Source organism: Alternaria infectoria (genome assembly GCF_024043175.1).
Source record: "Alternaria infectoria strain BMP 0036 chromosome Unknown scaffold_5, whole genome shotgun sequence".
In the NCBI taxonomy this organism is placed as follows: Eukaryota; Fungi; Ascomycota; class Dothideomycetes; order Pleosporales; family Pleosporaceae; genus Alternaria; species Alternaria infectoria.
Window position 1 is genome coordinate 472737 of NW_026250694.1, and position 15113 is coordinate 487849.

Below are 15113 nucleotides of genomic sequence, written 5' to 3' on the forward strand. Positions count from 1 at the left end.
TGATTATCGCAAAACCAACCGTATGGTGTAGCCAGCTTTGGAAACTTCTCCAAATTGGCACGGGAGAGGCGGAGTTGCCACCGTCTGTCAAGTCGCTGTCACTGTCAACAGTCACGCTAAACACGCGGGAAGCACATAGTTCTGTCCAGACCGTCGCTCCTCACCCTTTTATCTCTCTCCTTCTCCTATCCTCACAAACGAAGAGCAGAAGCTGACACCGTGGTTGTCGCTCACGGCCTCATTCGCTGATACCGCCGAAACCACCGAGGGGCATGGAATCTTCCATACTTTTTGATCACGGATTCCCCCTATTGACCCGGCATTAATGGGCTTCATTTCTCGTGATCGCGACTACAGGCATGGCAATCTTGCGCGCCCCGTCATCGCCCTGAGTACCAAGCACCGACCCACGCGCATGCTGGTCTGCTAATTTTATCTTCCTGGTTACTGGTTACTGGTCACTGGTCAGCTACGGCAGATCCTCGTAAGGCAAGATCCGCCGTTTTGGTGGAGCTCAGCTCAGGCCGCTCAAGCCCGCCTCATCTTGAGCGCGCGTCGTCGCTCCTATCTTTTTTTCTCCCTCCACCTTTTCTTGTTTGTCAACCACGACGCTGCCACTGACGATGACATGACCTGCCTTCCGGCGTTGCTTTCGTTTCCACTTCCACCCTTCGATTAGCGATGCGATAATACCCTTGGAGCATTCTCACTCTCGTTTACTAGTCTAGTCGCACATTATGCATTTCTCGCCTTCCCGCCTGGTCATAGGCATCGCCGTCTTCGTCGCTGTTAGCTTCTTCTACACTATCAACTCGATATCCGCACGCGATCCTACCTCCATCTTCTTCAACCCACGCAAAGGCTATGCCCCCCGCTATTCCGCCGTCAGACGCCAACAAGCCGAGTCCTTCGTTGAGTCCTACAACCCCGCAAACGTAACCAAGGCCGGCCCCGAGAAGCAGCGGAAACTATGTGTGGGCATATCTTCTTACCAGCGCGACGGTGCTCAGTATCTGCCGGATGCTGTGGGCTCGCTACTTGAAGGACTTACGCCTGAAGAGCGACAGGAGATATACCTCATCGTCTTCATACCCCACTCGAACCCCGGGGCACACCCTGCGTACAACGAGGAGTGGCTATCTGGTCTTGCCGACGAGGTATTGACCTACGGATACGGCTACGACCGCATGCAGTACATTCGGATAATGGAGGCACGAAACAACTATATCGAGAAGGGTTTGTTCGACTACCAATACCTGTTGAACAAATGTACGGAACAATATACACCCTATGTTGCTCTTTTCGAAGACGACACCGTAGCCATGGACGGCTGGTACCACCGTACCCTCGGCGCCATCCACGAAGCCGAGCAACAAGCCGCCTTACAGCGCGCGAAACCCGACTTCCTCTACCTACGCCTCTTCTACACCGAAGAGTTTCTCGGCTGGAACGCCGAGGAGTGGAAGACGTACTTGAAGAACTCAGTCTACGTGGCCCTCGTACCCACGGTCGTCATCCTCTTCCTCCGCTTCGCACAACCCACCACTAAACTCACCCTCGCCCTCATGACCCGCCGCACTTTCTTCGCCATGTACACCACACTCGCCCTTCTCATCCTCATATACTTCGGCCTCGGTCGCATCACCGTCCAGCCCATGGCCGTCGGCGTCCACGAGATGCCGCGCTTCGCCTGCTGTAGTCAAGCCTTCGTCTTCCCCAACGTCAAAGCCGGCGAACTCGTTGAGTACTTCAAAGAACGCCATCTAGGATACATGGACGTCATAACAGAGGACTTTGCCAACGAACGCAACGAGCTGCGATATGCAGTCACACCCAGTCTGGTCCAACATGTGGGAAGGAAGAGCTTCCACGGTGACGATGTTGGCCCAATGAGCAAGTGGATGTTGAGTGTGGCGGAGAAGACGTGGAGTTTTGCGTTTGAGAAGTTTGATTGGAGAGCGTTGAGGAGGGAGCATGAAGAGGTTGCGAAGATGAGGAGTGATGCGAGAGATCCCTTTGCTGGTGGGCTGGAGATATAGATGTGCAACTGGAGTAATGATTTCCTATAGACTACTGATATGTTAGATAGAGATATACCCATGAATTTGTCAATGTATGTTGTTTCAATGAACTCAACCCAGCTTTTACTTGTTCTTGTGATGTGCACACTTATTGAGATCTCATTATGTCTTCCACCAAACCACTTGTCCGGGACGCATGCGTGGAAGTCATTTGGCATGATGGAAACAAAATCATGCATACCGAAATGTATTACTGTTCGAATTAGTTGAGAAGTAAATTCGACTTGCATACTAGCCGTGCACTTATTGGGACTGGGAGCTTGGTGATTGGCCAGTCATGGCTGCTCGTTGGTGGTGAACCGGGAAGTGGAGGATAGCTTGCTCGTCAACGCAGGCTTTCGTGGGCTAAGAAAGGTTCCAAAGAATAGTCGATCACATCTTGGTGTGCCGGATTTATGTGTGGACCGACTCCAGGTCTGATCTTGCTTGACGCCGTGCCGCTGAAGCGTCACTCATGGCCTGACTGAGCGCGCAGAAGTGCCGAGATTGACACGTCGCAGTATGAACCTAGATTGTGTTAGTTAAGCTCATATGTGCGGGGTCGATAAGGGTTTACCTACTTCTTCTCCTGCCGCTGCCTCTTTCTTCACCCTGCTCCTTCACTTCAACCTTTTGCCCACCCACCATCTAAAACCCCAATATTTCACTATCTGACGAGTCTGATCGTGCGAAATGTTTCAAAACTACTCCGCTTCTCATCAGGTTACGTCCTGCGCTGGATACGAGATCATCGGTAAGTTCGCTCGTTCAACTTTTGCGGCGACGACATGGAGCAACCACGACATGTAGAAACGCGGGGGGTGGAGTATAGAAGCTGCATCCAGTTTCAGAATACACCCAAAACTATTTCACGTGGAATTGGATTGTATTTCTTCCAGGATTTCGGTTTTCGGGATATTTCGTTGGAATCGTTGTGGACGATTTGGTGTTGGCATTTTTCTCGTAATTTACGAGCTTCGATCACAAACCACTCTTTAACACCACCGAACATTAATACAGACACTGACTAACATTATCTTTAGAATTGTCTTTAGAAGGGATGGATTGGCAGAAGTTCGTTCGCAACGGGCCAACGAGCGTTGACTTCGATCTCCAGCCTGGGTATCTCATCGACCGCACTCAAATGTCCGACTTTTATCGCCAGATGAATCATTTCGCCACCCCGGGCCCGATCAAAGAACTCGCTTTCAAGCTCTTCAATCGCCACGGTCACTTCAGAGAGGAATACAAAGAGCACATCGTCAAGAAAGGGTCTGGCATCTGGGGTTCGGAGCTAGACACTGGTTTTCTCCTTCTGCTCAACGGTACCACGACAAATCATGCCGCTCGATGCCACGGTGGGAGCGCACGCATCATGCGAAATGTACTGCAAGGCTTCTCAGATCATTTCAAGAAGCCCGTGTATGCGTTTGTCAATTCACGGGAAAGCACTGCAAAGGGGTCGACTCCTTGCACCTTTCACGATGACCAAGAACAGAGATTTCGCGATCTCGGCTTCCGACGTGTGGGCAACACGAAATTCTTCGCCTTGTCGAGCGACGCCAGTCATCCGTGCCATCGCCTACCCGTAGTAGATGATTTCGATCCTGCGCCTTTACAGCCATCCAAAGGTACCGAGGACTTCATGAACATTGTCGTCGACGCCCTTGCATCTCCAGACCACTTGTTCCGCGAAAACCTGGATACTAAATACAGTGAGATCAGCGCGGAGGAGATCTCTGGGGTTGTCCTACACTCTTCAGGTGGCAATCTCCTGCACATTGTTGCTCTCAGTGGGATGTACCAAAGTGCAGCTTGTATGGTTGCCCGCTGGCCTGAATTGCGTGATGCGAGGAACGATGCGGGTGAAACCCCGCTTGAGGCATTGGAATGGCTAATCGAGGAGGATAAAATGAGACTCGAATACTTCGATGCGAAGGATCGATTCGATCATGGATGGATCACGCCCAAGAACACTGAAGAGACCTTGGCTGCGCTACGTGGATAGTTAGCTTACCCATGAGGTCAACAAATTCGTCCGGTAGAACGATCCTCACGAACGGATCAGATGATGAGAAAACGTGTTGGACTTTATGATATTTCAATTAAAGCGATTTCTGTACGCCGCGTAGATGTGGACTGTAGAGAACTATGACGCTGGGCCATTGCCAGTCTGCTCTTTGCCCTCGTCGCCGCTCACTGGGGTAAACTCAGCTCCAACCAGCTTCGCAAGCTCTGAGATGTTGGTGTGATCAACCGTATTCTGCATGCGGTACATGTACTCGCATTCACCATCTACAAATGCCTTTCGTTAGCAGTGCGACCGCGAAAAGACCAGTCTACATCTGACCACTTACCGGCCGATAGAATCACCTCCCCACCATTCAGTGCCTTTGGCCCCACAGAGTTCACATGCTGCAGGTTTCCCAACGCACCCTTGATGCCGCCGAAGATCCTAGACATGGTGCTACCCGCGTTGCGCATGTAATCTCGCTGTTCATCACCGGCTTTGCCCTCAGCTAGATTGGACTTGAACTGGAAGAGCTTGTGCAGCCGAAGACTTGGGTCAGTGTAGATGGGATATTTGGACGAAGTGTTGGCAGCATAGGTGTCGATGGGCTGATAGGAGCCGCATCCTATGATGAGAACTGAACACTATCTGTTAGATAGATGTGTAATGACTCCGCACAGTTAATGCTTACTCTGAGTATTGGAAGGGAGGTTCGAGGGCGGTATAGACTCGCTAATACAGCGGACGTACGCTTGGCAGTTCAAACACCCTGTCGATGTTAGAATCCTTCACGTATCCTGGTCTTCCACTACCCTTCTGATCGAGATGATGCAAGTGTAGTAGCACATGAACCCTGCGATTGAACAGCACTCACAGAAATGCCGAGTGAACACCAATACAGTCCTCTGGCCTTTGACCAGTTCGCCCAACGTCTTTGTCTTGCCTTCGCGATCGTACACATCAACTTTGAGCGCTTCCGACAACTCCTCGGCTGTGGGCAGTTTACGTGCGCCAGTCACGTCGGCGGATTCGGGAGCAGCGGCAGCCATCATGTAAGGCTTTGCATATAATGGTGGGTCTATCTCGAGTGTCTGTGGACGTTGGCAGCGCGTTGTTTGCTGTCTATGGTCATCCCTTGGTCTTGGTGATGACGATTGCGGGTGACGGGAGCGGCATGGCGTTGCGCTAATGGTGGCGCTAGGATCGATGCGATATAGTGCGACTGTCCTGAGTGTGAGGCTGGAGCTCTCGATGTTATTCTTGTTCAATGGCACCACATCACGTCGTTGCGAAACGGAACGACTCATTGTGAAAAATGTCACTTCTTGCTACAACGCATGCGCTGAATGCTATGTCGCCGACGATTTGCTTGCAGCGCCGTTTCACGAACTTTGAGTCATCCACCATAGCAGGAAAGACAGAGACGAGAAGCTGCGACGGGATTTCAACCAGGGACGAAAGTGCACGAGGCTCGATACCATTGTCGCGCAAAGCTTAGCAGAACCTGCCTTTGGCGACTAGGATCTGGACTACCACTTGCACACACCGACTGTGCCAGCTCAGCCTCGCCCTCCAGCACGTTCCAAATCGCGGCCGCCGGGGCATGCGACAACAACGAAGCGCCGTTCGTGATGGTCTGGAAGCGGAGTGTCCGGACGCGGGGATTTGTTTTCATGGAGACGATCGGCTAGCCGAAAACCACGTCACAAACTCACAAATCTTCCGGCCACATCGTATTCGGCACATGGGACTACCCGGGTAGACAGTACGTGCATCCCCAAAGTAACATCAAATGTAGTTTTACCTTGCAACTTCGTCCTATTTTGTCACCGCTGCTCGGATGACAGCCGAAGCGATCACCTTTCAAGCTTCGTCAAGCTCGATTGACAGGTGCTATTCCATAGTTGGCTGCTAATAATGGAGCGACTAGTCGTTAGCTGCCCATCAAGCCTCGCCGGGATGCATCCGAACTATCGAAAAACCTTCAACCAGGAAACGTTCCTCGTGTTAAGCGCAATATCGTCATATCATGCGACTGAGCCTCGTATTGCGGCGCAACAAGAGCCGAACGTCGTAGAAGTCCCGCTCGCGAGCCAATGAGATCGCAATCGCCTCTCCGAGAGCCTCACGAGAGCCACAACATGGCACCAGGGCTAAGCAAGGACGTGATCAGCTGTTCCTCCTCCGTATATCCGATCACACTCCGTTACTACCGACAGTTAGGATGACATCGTGGTGGCCATGTACATGAAAGATATATAGTCGAGCCATCGCATCTCCAGTTGTTTACATCCTCATCATCCATCGACAGCCAAGAACAGCTACTAGCATCCCCTCAACACACACTATACTTTTCCACTTGACCCAAGACCCAAAAGACATTCTAGCCAACATGCTCGCCAAATCTGCCGCCATCGCGTTGATCCTAGCATCGGCTGCATCAGCATCTCCCACTCTGCGCATGCGTGAGGACAAATGCACAATCGCCTACGACTCTTGCGTCGCCGCAGGAACTGCTGAAGTCATCTGCTCATGCGACCGGACCGCTTGCTACGGTGAGGACGCCGCGCGCATCCGCGAATGGTGCTCATCTCAAATCGCCCTCCTCCCAAAGACAACCTCAACAGCTACTTCAGCGGCGGCCTTCTCGTCCATCTCCGGCATCCCCGGTGGCTGCAACCCAGCGCATCCTGGATCGTGCCCTACCCCAACCTCTGCCCCAGCTGCCACTTTCTCATCCATCTCTGGCATTCCCGGAGGCTGCAACCCTGCTCACCCAGGTTCATGCCCTACGCCCTCCGCTGGATCTCAGCCCGCCGCTGTCCCTACACCAACTGCTGCTCCTTGCCCTGCGGTAACCGGAACACCAAACTCCAGCCCCAAGCCCGTTGAGGGCAAGACATGGACCGTCTCGAACCTAAGCCGCTACTGCATCGACGGAAACTCGGGTTGCGACTACAACTTCGACTTCACCGCGGATGGCAAGACCGAGCACTGCACATTTATCCGCATGCCGGGTTCCAACGCTGCTACCGAGAGCTGGTCCAACCAGTCATGCGGTACTGACTTGACCGTCTCTTGGGGATACACCGCGCAGCCCGCGCCCGCATTCGCTGTTATCACTGTCAGCAAGTGCAGTGAGCTTGCTTGGTTCGGCGTTTCTGATGTCAATGGCGGAAAGGTCTCGCCCAGCAGCCCCTTCGGCTCTGGTGATTTTGGCACTCTTCCTGCCTCGCCTGTTTACACCTACTACTAGAGGATTTTGATGTATGATTAATGAGACGGAAATGATGGATTTTACGAAATGGGTGAACTGAGATTAATGTAATAGCTTTGATAGAGTAATAGACCAGGCAAATGATAGTGATTAGTCGCAGAGTTTGCTTCCTTGGTCCTCTTATCCCCTCTTATACAACGACAAATATAAACGGGTCTGCAGTCTGATTAAAGCCAAACTTTTTAAATAGATGGTCTAATAGTTCCGTAAGTTTCTGGGTGTAAACTTATTTTATTATCGTTAAATAATGAGAAGGCACAGCGTTTTCACCTATTAGGCGAACGCTGAACATATGACTGAGTAAATAATTCCTCATGTTGTACTATGCTATCACACTAGTGTATATTCGTCGCCCTCGAGGCATTTCCAAATTGTGTACAAAAAGCCTTGCTGAGTACCCACATCAGGGTGAATGTCCCAGAACCGATTCTCTACAGAACAAATTCCTACCACAGTGAAACGATTTCCTCCGCAAGGTCTTAGAACGACAAAACCTGGACACCCCTTGATCGAACAGATTTCGTCCCCTCTTAGCGGTTGCTTTGCGCATCCAAGGAAGCCATCCTTCGTTAAAAAGAGATGTTTGGTGTTGACAAGATAAGTTTGGTTACGTAATTCGTCGAGAATGTGAGTTCCACTTGCCGGACCTATTTCTCTACCTTCGCGTATATATTTATCGTAGGTTTCTAGATGCTCCTCGACGCTATGGTTGTATGCCTGATTATGATAATCCTCATGCGCAAAATCGGGCCGATGCTCTTGAGTCAAAATAACACTTAAGAGACGCTCACGAGAGCAGCATGGCACGTGCTTTTGTATTTCCATGAGTCTCTCGTCAAGTGCAAGATATCTTTCAAGATCCTCTTCTCTCCAGTTAGCCGACTGGTAACTGAATTCTGGCATGAACACAGTGGATATGGTGTCGATACGTATAACTCTTACCCTCAGTTCGAGAGGATTTTCAGAATCCAACCAAGAATGACCCTGAGAAGCCCTATGAAAGCCAGTAGGAGATCGTATAAGGAGTGGTGTTTTGATAGTTGCTTTCCATTCCGGAACCCACGAAGGTAAAGGCTTGAGCAAGCGTTCGTCGCTTTTCTCGCGGTCACAGTATGCAAGGATATCAAGCGACAATGAATCTCGAATGATAGACGTGGCAGCTCTGACGAGTGTCTGTTCATAAGGGGCATCATAGTCTGGTTCCATAGATTTAGAACCATCTGTCAAGGGCTGTAGCCCTAGAAATGCATACACTGAGTCTTTCAGATCTGTCGTTTGTAGTAACGGTGAGACTGTGGAAAGAAGCCAAGTGAAAGGAATGATTCCGCCAATGCTACCCCAACTACTATGCTCTGCCCACCAGCGGCGGTGCATTATGTAGAGCGACTGATAGCGTCGTATCAGGGCGACGTCTTGGACTGGCATTCTTGGAAGTATCGCAAAAGATGATGGGCAACGAAGCTGCGTTTCAGAGTTGCTTTCAGACGGAGCAAGCATGGCTGTCCGGCAGATCAAAAACAGGACCAAAAAAGGTAAGGTCAAGTCTCCGAGCAGGAACAGTGCGTGATTCGGGAGCACAATCTCTTGGAAGACCCATGCACGAGAGAACCAGTCGCTCTTCAAGAGTTGGAGTATCGCCACAATGTCTCCGAGGCCATTTTCGTGAATCTGTCTTTCGATGCTCACACGTATATCATAGTTGCATTTGCGAACCTCAAGCGAATAGCGGACCATTTCGACAAGGGCGAGAGTTGATTTGTTGAGTTTGGGGCCGATACCCAACCACGCCAGAACTCTTTCCCCTTTGCAATAGATATCACCCATCATTTTGACTTGATGATTGCGCTCCTGCGTACTAGATTGATCAATGTTGATTTGGTCGATCCACAGATATCCAGTCTTGCACTCCGCCGCGAGATAAGGCAAGGCTTTGGCAAGGTTATCGTTGATACGTATCGTCCGATCATCTCGCAAACGTAGAATGTTGCGCCGCGTATCTGGACCCCAGACATACGATACGGTTTCGAAGGGTGGTGCACCGGTCAATGTTGTATGTTCGATATCGTACTGCCATTCGCTTGGTCCTATTTTCTCGACTCTGAAGATGCGTATCTCGTCTTTTTTCTTGAGCGCTCGATACGTGTAGGCGGGTAGGTTGGAGTCATTCTGCTGAGTGCGGGCAAGGCTGGCCCTGGTGACCGGCTTGTGACCTGCACGCAGAGTGATTTTGCGACGTTTGGCAGGCGGTCCAGAATCCTCCATTTGGACAGTTATTCGCACCAAGATATGAAGGTATTGTTCCTAGATGAACTCGAGATGAAGAAAAGGACTGAAGTGGGCGGCTGAGATGTTCTGAGGTGGACAGCACAGCCCCGCTGCACACTCGCCCACCGATCAGGCAGCTGCGCACCATCTTTCGCTCAGCCTCGTCGCATTAATTCTGTTACCACGCGGTCCTGGTGTGCAAGTGAGTGCGCGCCAGTAAAACAATATTGCGCAAAAACTGATTCGACTGTTCTGCGCATAGTGGCACGTATCATTCATTGCGTCAGGCACGCGCAAGGTGTGCACAATCTGTCTTACAGCAACCACAACATTCCAGATCCATCGCTCACGCAGTATGGCGAGCGCCAATGCCACGAACTTGCAGTAACGTTTCCGTACCACGCCAAAGTTGAGCTCGTGGTCGCTTCACCCCTACGACGAACAATTCACACCGCGTTATTAGGATTCGAGCCAGAATTGTCACGGGGTGTCCAGGTCCTGGCCTTGCCATGGTTGCAAGAAGCGAGCAACTTGCCTTGCGACACTGGCAGCGATGTCGGAGTTCTTCAGAAAGAGTTTAAGAACACCGTAGCGGATCTCGGCCTCGTAGAAGAGGGCTGGCAAGTGAAAGTACGCAGATGGACCATCAAATCTTGACCCAGCATTCCAAAAAGTATCAGTACTGGGTAGGCTTACCAAGTATGGCAGACTGACGCATCACTCACGAGTGCTTCACTTCTTGCTAGAGCCGAAAGCGCTCGACAATGGCTTCGAGACAGACCAGAGAACAACATTGTTGTGGTCTCGCATGGCTGCTTCCTACACTTCCTGACCGATGACTGGAAGGGCTCGTTGAGCGCACAAGGTTTGCAGTCTCTTGATCGCTGCATCGTTTTGACGATTGCTGATCATCTATGACTAGCCACGGGATGGTCGAACGCGGAGTTTCGTTCATATGAGCTTTCGAGTGATGGTGGCAGCACCCTACTAAGGGAGACAGCAGAATCAAAGGAGAGGAGAGGAGTTGCAGCATACGAAAATGAGGGCGAAGAGAAGAGACTGCTGGAGAGAAAGAAGACGATTGACACTTGGTTAACGTGGGGCATTGTCACTGGTTAAATCATGGGGAATGGTAAGATTGTATGATATACCGAAAAAAACAGCACGCGTATCCATTTCCAACACCGAAAATGTCTTCACACCTCCATCTGCCCTTTAACATCTTCCCACTACTTGCCAACCACTCCTGCCCTCTCACAGTCTCTCGCCTTAATCTCGCAGGGAAACGGCAACGGTCCCCCGATGACATGCGGTGTCCATTGGTCCGGCCCAATCTCTATTCCTGCTTTCTTCCCAAGCTTGAAATTCTTGACCAAATTCCCACAGAATACTAGCAACTCTGCCTCCGCAAGGTCCTGGCCAGGACACACTCTCTTGCCCCTCCCAAAGATATGATGGCCCTTCAAGCGTGGGTACTCGGTCAATGGAGACTTAAAATTGGGGGACAAGGGGTCGAGCCAGCGGGAAGGGTCGTAGACGGAGGGAGGGGAAGAGGAGTAGGTTGTGGGGTTTTGAGACATGGCGATGTCGAGAACGTGGACGACGGCGCCGCGGGGAAAGTGGTAGCCGGAGTGGGTGTAATTCTTTGAGAGTAGGCGGGGGACGCCTGATGACTAGTCAGCTTCATGCTGTATGGATTTTGGGACAGATCGAAATCTAGGATAAAGAGGAAAGAAGGAACTTACCGAGTGGTACAGTACTCTTCCATCTCACACATTCCTTGATAGCTGCCCTTAAAATTGGCAACTGCGGACTATGCTTAAAGTCCACCATCTCATCCTTTCCAACTACCTTATCAATCTGCTGACGCACTTTGTCTTGCCATTCCGGATGCAAAATCATAGCCATGACGAATAGCGTCGCCGGTCCGCCAATAGTATAGATCGCGACAGTGCAGAGCATGCCAACTGCAGCCTTGGCCTCCTCCTCGTCAGCGAAGAGAGGGTCGGTATCGGAGCCAATAGCTTTGGTAGCCAAGCTTGCGGTGGTGTAAATTGCCTTATCTTTGGATGCCTTTGCCAGATCGAATGCGTCCTTCCACAGCGCTGCTTCCTTTTCTCGACGTTCTCGCACTCCGCGCTGACCCGGCGCCATCCACTCAGGGAAGTATCTTAGGAACGGCATGAGATTAGGTATGGGCCCAGAAGGGCCAAGTTGGGAGATGAAGGCGCCGGCGTTGATCATGTGCTCTATTGAACGATCGGCAGTGCCATACGCGAGGCGAGAGCTGATTCTAGCGCAGAAGAGATGGGTAAGAGTGAAGAAGTCTTCTGGCTTTCGGGAGAGCTCGTGCATAAAGCGCTTCATCTCAAGCTGGATGTGACCGTAGTATTGGTTCTTAGCTGCGCGGGTCATCATTGCGTTTGCGAATCGTTTTTGACGGTGGAAGTGATCTGTAAGTCGGAGGTCAGTGACAAGCTCATATCAGAGTCTTGGTAATGGCAGACATACCTGTGTACCCGAGCAGAGGCAAGTACAAAAAGTCCTGTGTCACCCCTGGGAAAGACCCAATATCTGCCCTCGCCGAACTCAGCTCAGCATTCTTGACCATCAAGTCTTGCGCAACATCTTCTCTTGCGACCCAGATGTGCGTTTCGCCCCCAAGTGTACATGCGAACAGCCCGCCATACTGCTTGCTGAACTTGTGCATTGAGGTCCAAGCCTGCATGCGGTCGACATCGTGAACGCGACCTAAGTAAGGGAGTGTTGAGCGCGGGCCCGGGAGAGCTTTGAGACCGGAGCCAAACGGCGGAAGTTCGCATGTGAAATAGTGAAAGCAATGATATGTAACAAAGAGAAACAGAAGTATGAGGAGGGTGCGAAGTACGGACTGGAAGACTTGATATCCAGAAGTAGGGAACAGAGAGGCTGTATGATCTATCGTAGCGTTAACGGACTGGAGGATGGTCGCTGCGTCTGGCAGCTGCATGTTCGGTGCAGAGTTGCCCATGTCGACCGTGGCTATATCTCGAACTTGGGGTTGGAAATCGCACCTTCCATCGCTGGCCGATGCAAATGTCCATATATACACTCAAAGCGACATAGTAAAGCCACTTCCACAGGTGTGGTCAGCAACCATCAGCCTAGTCTTTTTTTGGAATACGGTCACCGATCATGTGGCTGCTCACACATTTTCCCTCGCAACTCATCCATATTAGATATACTCAATTAGTTCGAGGGCCGATTCAGCTACGTAAAGAGTAGTGAATAGTGAGGACATTCGTACACTGCGAGAATAAAAGCAGCAAAGTAGGGAGGTCAGCTCAAATGACGTTCCACGCTCTCGGGTTGAGCATGCGCATAACATCCTCATCGGTAAGGGACGCATATCGGTTCCCGTAAAAGCTTGATACATGCGTGCTGCGACCGTGCATACTGTATAAGCACCGAAGATATATCTCCTTCCAATGTCGAACTTCCTGATTCACCGTATTACCAGGGCCCATGACGAATTAGGAAGCATTTTCGCATGTGCTGTCATCATCTTCTACGCTGCTACCGGTTTCGGGATCGGTCCAGTCGCCAAAGTCGCCATCAGTGGTGCCTTCCTCTTCCTGGAAGTCAGCCTACATGCCGTGTGCGATATGATTGGATGTGCTAGCGTTGCGTGGACCGAGTCTAGAGTCAAACTGATATCGTAGACGATTGTGCTTGGATGGGATTACGCGCCGGAGCTGCGAGGTCGTTAGCGATGTCTGAAGTGATACTGCCATACCAGCCATTCGCAGCGCGTCCGTGAGAGTTTGTCCACACATGCCGCTGATCTTATATCAGTCTTGGCATGAGTTAGATAGCATGGCAGGTATCAGAAAACTGTCGCGATCAGAGCATAGTATGGCGCTTCTATTTTCAACGTATCTTGGAGTGGGATGGAGGAAGGAGTGTGGATTTGACGCGTTTGGGGGGTTCGTGCTTGGCCTGAACCTCGGCACATGCAATGACCCTGAGCTAGGCCCGATTGGTCATCCCCCAAATCACGACAATTACGCGCAATTGCAACGCGCCCTCAACACCAACATTGTGAACTTTCTAGCATTCGAGAATTGTATATCACATGGAGAACCGCACACAAATATGTGGCGTTCTTCGTCATGCTCCACTTACCCCACATCGGTTAGCGCTACTGTAAATCTCAAATCGTCCTGGTCGCGACTGGACTATTCAAGCTTGAGATAGGCCAGGTATATAGCCACCAGCATGCTTACGCTTCTTCTCTCAATTTTCATTGGCCTTATCGGGTTCTATCTCGGTTTCGTCTTGCTACTCACGATCCCGACTCTACAGGATCACGTCATCTTCCTGCACCGAGTAACCCGAACCTGGAATCAGGACATCAACGTACCCGAGCAATGGGGCTTTCTGCGCAACCAAGTCAAACCCTTCCATCTCAAGACGCCAGATGGTGAGACTCTACATGCTTGGCACGTTCTGCCACTGGAGACATACCGCCAACATCAAACCCAACTCCGTGAGGAGCCAGTCGGACTTTGCGCGAATGTCGAAGACCGAATCTCCTTCCGCTTACTGAAAGATCCTACTGCGCAAGTCGTTATCTATCTGCATGGTGCAGCAGGCACCCTGGGATCTGGGTGGCGGCCACAAAGTTACAGGGCGATGAGCGCGACATCTACCAACGTACATGTCCTGGCTATCGACTATCGTGGTTTCGGTACCAGTTCTGGGTGGCCTTCGGAAGCTGGTCTTCTTACTGATGCGCTTACCTTGCTCAAGTTCGTAACAGATACTGCGGGTATACCACCAGAAAGGATTGTGGTCTTTGCCCAATCCATGGGTACTGCCGTAGCATTATCGCTCACTCATCACTTGGCTTCACAGCCCACTCCTGTCGTTCTAGCGGGAGTCGTCTTAGTCGCCCCATTCGCCGATGTGGAGTCGCTTACCAGGACGTACAAGGTTGCTCGCACCCTCCCGCTGCTTTCCCCTCTCGCAATGTTTCCGCCGCTTATGAACCTGCTGAACCGATTTATCATCACCAAATTTCCATCCAAGGATAAACTTGCATCACTTATTCACCGGCTCGACAGTATCAATGTCAACGGCAAGCAGCGAAACTATGACATCACGTTAATACACGCCGAAGATGACTACGATATCCCATGGAGTCACTCAGATGTCCTCTTCTGGCACGCTGTTAACGCAATGTTTGATTCATCCTCTCCCATTACCTTCGAAGAGCTAGAGAAGGTCAAGTCGAAGGAGAGGACGCCTCTAGGTGCTGGTGGTTGGGAAGTGGAATGGAAAGGGAAGCGCGGGATCATCAGAGAACAGATTATCAAGCATGGTTCTCATGATCGTATTATGAGTTATCCCATTGTCAGTCTAGCTATCTCGAGGGCATTCGATACGCAGTGGATCCGTCAGTAGTAACCCATAGTATATTATATAGAGGCAAAGACGGAATCTTGTAGTGTCGGTATAA

The 15113-nt window shown here is 51.0% G+C and overlaps 6 protein-coding genes across 6 annotated transcripts; 4 read left to right on the forward strand and 2 right to left on the reverse strand.

Moving 5' to 3' along the window:
- Positions 1-737: 737 nt before the first annotated feature.
- On the forward strand, positions 738-2039 carry J4E92_003835 (uncharacterized protein; the record flags this gene model as incomplete). The annotated part of the gene is made up of 1 exon (XM_051495229.1): positions 738-2039. The coding sequence occupies one exon, from the start codon at positions 738-740 to the stop codon at positions 2037-2039; it is 1302 nt and encodes a 433-aa protein (XP_051354248.1).
- A 1165-nt stretch (positions 2040-3204) lies between these two features.
- J4E92_003836 (uncharacterized protein) lies at positions 3205-4068 on the forward strand (the record flags this gene model as incomplete). Its single annotated transcript, XM_051495230.1, has 1 exon — positions 3205-4068. The coding sequence occupies one exon, from the start codon at positions 3205-3207 to the stop codon at positions 4066-4068; it is 864 nt and encodes a 287-aa protein (XP_051354249.1).
- Positions 4069-4209: 141 nt separating this feature from the next.
- Positions 4210-5123, reverse strand: J4E92_003837 (uncharacterized protein; the record flags this gene model as incomplete). The annotated part of the gene is made up of 4 exons (XM_051495231.1): positions 4210-4355; positions 4418-4708; positions 4763-4840; positions 4946-5123. The coding sequence occupies 4 exons, from the start codon at positions 5121-5123 to the stop codon at positions 4210-4212; spliced, it is 693 nt and encodes a 230-aa protein (XP_051354250.1).
- A 1340-nt stretch (positions 5124-6463) lies between these two features.
- Positions 6464-7327, forward strand: J4E92_003838 (uncharacterized protein; the record flags this gene model as incomplete). Its single annotated transcript, XM_051495232.1, has 1 exon — positions 6464-7327. The coding sequence occupies one exon, from the start codon at positions 6464-6466 to the stop codon at positions 7325-7327; it is 864 nt and encodes a 287-aa protein (XP_051354251.1).
- A 4002-nt stretch (positions 7328-11329) lies between these two features.
- On the reverse strand, positions 11330-12341 carry J4E92_003839 (uncharacterized protein; the record flags this gene model as incomplete). The annotated part of the gene is made up of 2 exons (XM_051495233.1): positions 11330-12066; positions 12125-12341. 2 exons carry the CDS (start codon positions 12339-12341, stop codon positions 11330-11332), a joined length of 954 nt encoding a protein of 317 aa, XP_051354252.1.
- A 1529-nt stretch (positions 12342-13870) lies between these two features.
- On the forward strand, positions 13871-15058 carry J4E92_003840 (uncharacterized protein; the record flags this gene model as incomplete). The annotated part of the gene is made up of 1 exon (XM_051495234.1): positions 13871-15058. The coding sequence occupies one exon, from the start codon at positions 13871-13873 to the stop codon at positions 15056-15058; it is 1188 nt and encodes a 395-aa protein (XP_051354253.1).
- Between the last annotated feature and the right edge of the window lie 55 nt (positions 15059-15113).